This window comes from Atractosteus spatula, assembly GCF_055471065.1.
Source record: "Atractosteus spatula isolate fAtrSpa1 chromosome 10 unlocalized genomic scaffold, fAtrSpa1.hap1 SUPER_10_unloc_1, whole genome shotgun sequence".
NCBI lineage: Eukaryota > Metazoa > Chordata > Actinopteri > Semionotiformes > Lepisosteidae > Atractosteus > Atractosteus spatula.
The window spans coordinates 5,319,559-5,328,805 of NW_028296612.1; the positions used below are offsets into that span (position 1 = coordinate 5,319,559).

At 55.8% G+C, this 9,247-nt stretch overlaps 1 protein-coding gene across 2 annotated transcripts; it reads right to left on the reverse strand.

Moving 5' to 3' along the window:
• Window positions 1-140: 140 nt before the first annotated feature.
• On the reverse strand, window positions 141-8,413 carry LOC148813602 (zinc finger and BTB domain-containing protein 12-like). 2 transcript variants are annotated; one of them, XM_088908041.1, is made up of 5 exons: window positions 8,340-8,413; window positions 6,843-7,071; window positions 3,697-3,885; window positions 2,439-2,648; window positions 141-1,331 (listed from the first exon to the last, which is right to left on the reverse strand). In XM_088908041.1, the coding sequence occupies exons 2-5, from the start codon at window positions 7,044-7,046 to the stop codon at window positions 141-143; spliced, it is 1,794 nt and encodes a 597-aa protein (XP_088764167.1). In that variant the 5' UTR covers window positions 7,047-7,071; window positions 8,340-8,413. The 2 variants fall into 2 exon arrangements, with proteins under 2 accessions (XP_088764167.1, XP_088764166.1); XM_088908040.1 differs by having other exon boundaries at window positions 6,843-7,126.
• Window positions 8,414-9,247: the final 834 nt, after the last annotated feature.

Genomic DNA, 9,247 nt, shown 5'->3' on the forward strand with positions numbered 1-9,247 from the left:
AGTCTCCGCCCACCCCACTCACAGACTCTGCCCCTCGGTCCCCGCCCCCTCAATCTCAGTCTCCGCCCCCCTCGATCACAGACTCCACCCCTCGGTCCCCCCACCCAATCACAGACCCCCACCCCTCCGCCCCCCCCCCTTCAGTCCCCGCCCCTCTCCCTGTTCTGGGCGGTGGTCTTCCCGTGCTGCTCCTTCAGGTGCCGGCGGATGGCGGGCTTGTGGGCGAAGCGCACCAGGCAGTAGGAGCAGCGGTAGGGCCGCTCGCCGCTGTGCAGGTTCATGTGGTCCGCCAGCGTGGACTTCTGGGTGAAGGTCTTGTGGCACAGGTGGCAGCGGTGGGACTTGACGCCGCGGTGCACGTTCAGGTGCCGGTTCAGGTTGCTGCTGTGGTTGAACTGCTTGCCGCAGCGGGGGCAGACGAAGAGGAAGTGGGCCGCGCGGGCGTGCACGGCCAGCGCCTCCGCCGAGGGGAACCGGGTCCCGCAGCGCTGGCAGGGCACGGGCCGCGGGTCCGAGCCGCCAACGCCGCCGCCGCCGATCGCCCCCAGTCCGCCGGGGCCGGGGCCGGGGCAGGAGGTGGACCCCACGACGCCCACGGACTCCTCCTCCTCTTCCTCCACCACCACCCTGCTCTCCATCGCCGACGTTCCTCCTCCTCCTCCTCCCTGGAACACGTCATGGTAACCGAAGCGCTGGTAGTGGGCCAGGGGCTCCTCCTCGGGCTCCTCCGGTCCTGGCTGGACCCCCGAGCCCGGCTCCCAGGGGGCCGGGGGGCCGCTCTCCACGCCGCCCGCCCGCGGCTCGAACCCGAAGCCGAGCTCGAGGTTGCTGGAGCTGCTGATCCCGGAGGCTTCCGGCTGCAGCCCCCCGTCGGGCCCGCGGTGGGCCGTCCCACACACCTCCTCCTCCTCCTCCTCCTCCTCCCCACCAGACTCCAGACTGGGCGCGCCCCACCCAGCCTCCTGCACCCCGGCTCCCAGCATGCCCCTCTCCCCTCCTCCGCTGGGGCGCCGTCTCCTCGCTGCCGCCCCAGTCCTGCCCCTCGGCCGGGGGTCCCGCTGCCCCCTCGCGCCCTGGACCTTCGGCTTGGTCTCCTCCTGCTGCTGCGCCTGGGGGTCGCCCTCCACCTCGAACCGGGGCGGGGACCCCACACCCCCCACACCCCCCGGCCCCCCTCCCTCCGCCTCCGCCGCCCTCTGCCCCTCTCCCTGCCCATCGTCCTCGTCCTCGTCCTCCTCCTCCTCCTCTATGATGCAGACCTCTGGGAAGTCCTCGTAGTCTTCCTCGCACTCTTCCTCCAGAAACGCTTCGGCAGCCTCCTCCACTTTTACCTGTGAAAAAGACACAGTCAAGAGACACCCCTCACACAGAAAGAGGAGTACAGACCCTCACACAGACCCCAGAGACACTCCTCACACAGAAAGAGGAGTACAGACCCTCACACAGACCCCAGAGGCACTCCTCACACAGAGAGAGGAGTCCAGACCCTCACACAGACCCCAGAGACACCCCTCACACAGAGAGAGGAGTCCAGACCCTCACACAGACCCCAGAGGCACTCCTCACACAGAGAGAGGAGTCCAGACCCTCACACAGACCCCAGAGACACTCCTCACACAGAGAGAGGAGTACAGACCCTCACACAGACCCCAGAGGCACTCCTCACACAGAGAGAGGAGTCCAGACCCTCACACAGACCCCAGAGACACCCCTCACACAGAGAGAGGAGTACAGACCCTCACACAGACCCCAGAGGCACTCCTCACACAGAGAGAGGTGTCCAGACCCTCACACAGACCCCAGAGACACTCCTCACACAGAGAGAGGAGTCCAGACCCTCACACAGACCCCAGAGACACTCCTCACACAGAGAGAGGAGTCCAGACCCTCACACAGACCCCAGAGACACTCCTCACACAGAGAGAGGAGTCCAGACCCTCACACAGACCCCAGAGACACTCCTCACACAGAGAGACGAGTCCAGACCCTCACACAGACCCCAGAGACACTCCTCACACAGAGAGAGGAGTCCAGACCCTCACACAGACCCCAGAGGCACTCCTCACACAGAGAGAGGAGTCCAGACCCTCACACAGACCCCAGAGACACTCCTCACACAGAGAGAGGAGCACAGACCCTCACACAGACCCCAGAGACACTCCTCACACAGAGAGAGGAGTCCAGACCTTCACACAGACCCCAGAGGCACTCCTCACACAGAGAGAGGAGCACAGATCCTCACACAGACCACAGAGACACTCCTCACACAGAGAGAGGAGTCCAGACCCTCACACAGACCCCAGAGGCACTCCTCACACAGAGAGAGGAGTCCAGACCTTCACACAGACCCCAGAGGCACTCCTCACACAGAGAGAGGAGCACAGATCCTCACACAGACCACAGAGACACTCTTACACTTCACTTCACAACAAGCATACCTTCAGCTCAGTGACACTGTGCATATTCTCCGTGTTCCTGTCTGGCTGTCGGTGTGACCTCTCTGTGACCTTGCCCCCCCACGACCGACATTGGACCTCGGGGTTCACCAGCGCAGTCTGGATAGCAGCAGTAGCCCTCATCACCCCAAAACGGCGGTTTCCCTGGAAGCCACTGCACCCAGGACTGGCAGTGGTGGGGTAGGGTGAAGACTGAGAGAGAGAGGGGTTAATACAGCCACACTGACTGGACACTCCAGTACATGAACACTGCACTGAGAGAGAGAGGTGTTCATACACACACACTGACTGGACACTCCAGTACATGAACACTGCACTGAGAGAGAGAGGGGTTCATACAGACACACTGACTGGACACTCCAGTACATGAACACTGCACTGAGAGAGAGAGGGGTTCATACACACACACTGACTGGACACTCCAGTACATGAACACTGCACTGAGAGAGAGAGGGGTTCACACAGACACACTGACTGGACACTCCAGTACATGAACACTGCACTGAGAGAGAGAGGGGTTCATACAGACACACTGACTGGACACTCCAGTACATGAACACTGCACTGAGAGAGAGAGGGGTTCATACACACACACTGACTGGACACTCCAGTACATGAACACTGCACTGAGAGAGAGAGAGGGGTTCATACACACACACTGACTGGACACTCCAGTACATGAACACTGCACTGAGAGAGAGAGGGGTTCATACAGACACACTGACTGGACACTCCAGTACATGAACACTGCACTGAGAGAGAGAGGGGTTCATACACACACACTGACTGGACACTCCAGTACATGAACACTGCACTGAGAGAGAGAAGGGTTCATACAGACACACTGACTGGACACTCCAGCACATGAACACTGCACTGAGAGAGAGAGGGGTTCATACACACACACTGACTGGACACTCCAGTACATGAACACTGCACTGAGAGAGAGAGGGGTTCATACACACACACTGACTGGACACTCCAGTACATGAACACTGCACTGAGAGAGAGAGGGGTTCACACAGACACACTGACTGGACACTCCAGTACATGAACACTGCACTGAGAGAGAGAGGGGTTCATACACACACACTGACTGGACACTCCAGTACATGAACACTGCACTGAGAGAGAGGGGTTCATACACACACACTGACTGGACACTCCAGTACATGAACACTGCACTGAGAGAGAGGGGGTTGCTGATACTCAGTGGGGGTGAGGGGGAGGCCAGACTCACAGCGGTGGCGATCTGGGGTTCGATGAACTGGCTCAGGGCGCCCCTACACTTCTCCACCACGTGCTCCATCTGCAGGTAACTGGCCGCGGTCAGGTAGTCCACGATCTCCCTGACCGTGAACTGGAGCACCCCAGTGTAGCAGGACTGCAGCAGCTCGCAGACGATACCGGAGCTGTGGAGCCCCGACACCTGCCGAGCGAGAGAGAGACGGGGAGAGGGGTTCGTTCTGGGAGACTGCTCTCAATCCAGCTCGACGTGACCGATGAGCACAATCAGTGTTGCCAAAGCAAAACAAGTACAGTTAACATCAGATCTACAGACTTTTACAATACAGGACAAAGATCCTGAGATTACTGGGAGACAGGCTCACTGTTCCTCAGGCTGGGACAGGAGATCACACACTGTATTATTATTATTGAGAGACAGGCTCACTGTTCCTCAGGCTGGGACAGGAGATCACACACTGTATTATTATTATTGAGAGACAGGCTCACTGTCTGTTCCTCAGGCTGGGACAGGAGATCACACACTGTATTATTATTATTGAGAGACAGGCTCACTGTCTGTTCCTCAGGCTGGGACAGGAGATCACACACTGTATTATTATTATTGAGAGACAGGCTCACTGTCTGTTCCTCAGGCTGGGACAGGAGATCACACACTGTATTATTATTATTGAGAGACAGGCTCACTGTTCCTCAGGCTGGGACAGGAGATCACACACTGTATTATTATTATTGAGAGACAGGCTCACTGTCTGTTCCTCAGGCTGGGACAGGAGATCACACACTGTATTATTTTTATTGAGAGACAGGCTCACTGTTCCTCAGGCTGGGACAGGAGATCACACACTGTATTATTATTATTGAGAGACAGGCTCACTGTCTGTTCCTCAGGCTGGGACAGGAGATCACACACTGTATTATTATTATTGAGAGACAGGCTCACTGTCTGTTCCTCAGGCTGGGACAGGAGATCACACACTGTATTATTATTATTGAGAGACAGGCTCACTGTCTGTTCCTCAGGCTGGGACAGGAGATCACACACTGTATTATTATTATTAAGAGACAGGCTCACTGTTCCTCAGGCTGGGACAGGAGATCACACACTGTATTATTATTATTGAGAGACAGGCTCACTGTCTGTTTCTCAGGCTGGGACAGGAGATCACACACTGTATTATTATTGTTGAGAGACAGGCTCACTGTCTGTTCCTCAGGCTGGGACAGGAGATCACACACTGTATTATTATTATTGAGAGACAGGCTCACTGCTCCTCAGGCTGGGACAGGAGATCACACACTGTATTATTATTATTGAGAGACAGGCTCACTGTCTGTTCCTCAGGCTGGGACAGGAGATCACACACTGTATTATTATTATTGAGAGACAGGCTCACTGTCTGTTCCTCAGGCTGGGACAGGAGATCACACACTGTATTATTATTATTGAGAGACGGGCTCACTGTCTGTTCCTCAGGATGGGACAGGAGATCACACACTGGATTATTATTATTGAGAGACAGGCTCATTGTTCCTCAGGCTGTGACAGGAGATCACACACTGTATTATTATTATTGAGAGACAGGCTCACTGTCTGTTCCTCAGGCTGCGACAGGAGATCACACACTGTATTATTATTATTGAGAGACAGGCTCACTGTCTGTTCCTCAGGCTGGGACAGGAGATCACACACTGTATTATTATTATTGAGAGACAGGCTCACTGTCTGTTCCTCAGGCTGGGACAGGAGATCACACACTGTATTATTATTATTGAGAGACGGGCTCACTGTCTGTTCCTCAGGATGGGACAGGAGATCACACACTGGATTATTATTATTGAGAGACAGGCTCATTGTTCCTCAGGCTGTGACAGGAGATCACACACTGTATTATTATTATTGAGAGACGGGCTCACTGTTCCTCAGGCTGGGACAGGAGATCACACACTGTATTATTATTATTGAGAGACAGGCTCACTGCTCCTCAGGCTGGGACAGGAGATCACACACTGTATTATTATTATTGAGAGACGGGCTCACTGTCTGTTCCTCAGGCTGGGACAGGAGATCACACACTGTATTATTATTATTGAGAGACAGGCTCACTGTCTGTTCCTCAGGCTGGGACAGGAGATCACACACTGTATTATTATTATTGAGAGACAGGCTCACTGTCTGTTCCTCAGGCTGGGACAGGAGATCACACACTGTATTATTATTATTGAGAGACAGGCTCACTGCTCCTCAGGCTGGGACAGGAGATCACACACTGTATTATTATTATTGAGAGACAGGCTCACTGTCTGTTCCTCAGGCTGGGACAGGAGATCACACACTGTATTATTATTATTGAGAGACAGGCTCACTGCTCCTCAGGCTGGGACAGGAGATCACACTGTATTATTATTATTGAGAGACGGGCTCACTGTCTGTTCCTCAGGCTGGGACAGGAGATCACACACTGTATTATTATTATTGAGAGACAGGCTCATTGTTCCTCAGGCTGTGACAGGAGATCACACACTGTATTATTATTATTGAGAGACAGGCTCACTGTCTGTTCCTCAGGCTGGGACAGGAGATCACACACTGTATTATTATTATTGAGAGACAGGCTCACTGCTCCTCAGGCTGGGACAGGAGATCACACACTGTATTATTATTATTGAGAGACAGGCTCACTGTCTGTTCCTCAGGCTGGGACAGGAGATAACACACTGTATTATTGTTATTGAGAGACAGCCTCACTGTCTGTTCCTCAGGCTGTGGTCACTGAGCCTGTCCTCTCTGGACAGCCAGGTCTGCCTGTCTCCAGTGTCTGTGTCCAGGCTGTGGTCACTGAGCATGTCCTCTCTGGACAGCCAGGTCTGCCTGTGTCCAGTGTGTGTGTCCAGGCTGTGGTCACTGAGCCTGTCCTCTCTGGACAGCCAGGTCTGCCTGTGTCCAGTGTCTGTGTCCAGGCTGTGGTCACTGAGCCTGTCCTCCAGGCTCTCTCTCTGTCTGTGTATGTGTGTGTATGTGTGTTGAAGGCGTGCATGTGGGCATGCGCGTGTGCGTGTGCGTGTGTGTGCATGTGTATGCTGTACGTGTGCGCGTGCTCTGCGTGTGTGTGCCGCGGCACCGGGTCCGAGCCCCCCCACCTGCAGCTCAGAGGAGGGGTTCAGCAGGAACTGGTCCCTCAGGAAGGGGGAGCAGGCCGCCAGCACCACCTTGTGGCCCCGGAACTTCTGGTTGTCGTTGGCGACGATGGTGACGTCGCAGAAGCGCTGGCGCGAGCGCAGCTGGTTCATGTTGCGCAGCGCGGCGTCGCCGTGACCCGGCAGGCGGAACCGCAGCACCTCCATCTCGCCACCGGGGGGCAGCAGCGCGCTGGTTCAGAGCGAGACCGACAGCTTCAGCCGTACCGTCACTGACGAACTGCACACTATAGTACAGGAATTCATAGGCATTGCTTAGCAAGTATTAATATCGTATTTAATATTATTACTGCTAATTCATATTAAATTAATATTGCAGTGAGACAGGACCGTTCCAGTACATGAACACTGCACTGAGAGAGAGAGGGGTTCATACAGACACACTGACTGGACACTCCAGTACATGAACACTGCACTGAGAGAGAGAGGGGTTCATACACACACACTGACTGGACACTCCAGTACATGAACACTGCACTGAGAGAGAGAGGGGTTCATACAGACACACTGACTGGACACTCCAGTACATGAACACTGCACTGAGAGAGAGAGGGGTTCATACACACACACTGACTGGACACTCCAGTACATGAACACTGCACTGAGAGAGAGGGGTTCATACACACACACTGACTGGACACTCCAGTACATGAACACTGCACTGAGAGAGAGAGGGGTTCATACACACACACTGACTGGACACTCCAGTACATGAACACTGCACTGAGAGAGAGAGGGGTTCATACAGACACACTGACTGGACACTCCAGTACATGAACACTGCACTGAGAGAGAGAGGGGTTCATACAGACACACTGACTGGACACTCCAGTACATGAACACTGCACTGAGAGAGAGAGGGGTTCATACACACACACTGACTGGACACTCCAGTACATGAACACTGCACTGAGAGAGAGAGGGGTTCATACAGACACACTGACTGGACACTCCAGTACCTGAACACTGCACTGAGAGTGTGGGGGGAGGTATCGATACATCAGTTAATAATACTCTATCGATAGCGGGAGATAATCATGATCACAGCCAGCCCGGACGGGGGACCAGCTCATCCCCAGAGCTCGGAGGTCGGTATCCTGTCCCGAGTCCCCGCAGCCTGGCGACACGGCCGGACCCACGCTGCCCACCCGTGGGCCGGACCCGCAGCCCCCCCCCCCGTGCGCTGCGTGGGGCTATTACCGGGGAAGAGGTGCCCCACTCGCGCCGTCGGCGGCGGCCGTGCGCGATCACAAGGCGACGTGGGCGGGGGGAGACGCTGTTATTGTGGTAACAGCAGCCGGGCTGCGCCGTGTCTGCGCCGCGGGTCCGAGTCCCTGCGTGCTCACTAACCCCCCGATCGCTCATTTCCGCCCCCACAATAACGCGCAATTAGACACCACCCCCCCATACATGCCCCCCCATACATGCACCCGCACTTACTGGCGCTCGCCTCGTGCTCTCTCGTCCCGAGCCGCGTCCTCGAGCGAGATTCTCGCCGCGGCGGCGCGCGCAGGGCTGCCGGCCCCCTTAAAGGGACAGGAGCCCCGATTCCTCCCCCCCCCCCACCACCCTGTCTGTCTGTCGCGCGTCTGGGGGGTTTGAAACATCCCCCCGAGCCCCGGCCTGTCGTGGAGGGGGCTGACGTCCCACCAGCAGCCTGACCAGCGAGAGACACACACACAGAGGTGCACACACACACCTGGGAGCGACACACAGACACACACAGAGGTGCACACACACACCTGGGAGCGACACACAGACACACACAGAGGTGCACACACACACACCTGGGAGCGACACACAGACACACACAGAGGTGCACACACACACCTGGGAGCGACACACAGACACACACAGAGGTGCACACACACCTGGGAGCGACACACAGACACACACAGAGGTGCACACACACACCTGGGAGCGACACATAGACACACACAGAGGTGCACACACACACCTGGGAGCGACACACACACACCTGAGAGACACACACAGGCACACACACACACACACACACACACACCTGGGAGAGACACAAAGAGGACGATACAGATTAGAGGCGGTTACCCCAGACACACGTTGAGCTCGGCACCCCAGCATCCAGACACGCACAAACACAGGAGGTGCCCCACCCAGTGATAACCCCCTATTACTATGAGTGTCCGCGCGACAGGTCCTATTATCACTATTATAAATTTGCCCTTGTGCACGGTTTGTGACGGATAGGGGTGCTGTCATACTCGTTGTTTACACTGCTATTGCCATTGTATTTACTGTCCGTCGTCCTGTCTGCTGTTCTGTATGGACAGCGCCTGACGGACTCATGAGACACACTCCGCACCCGTGTC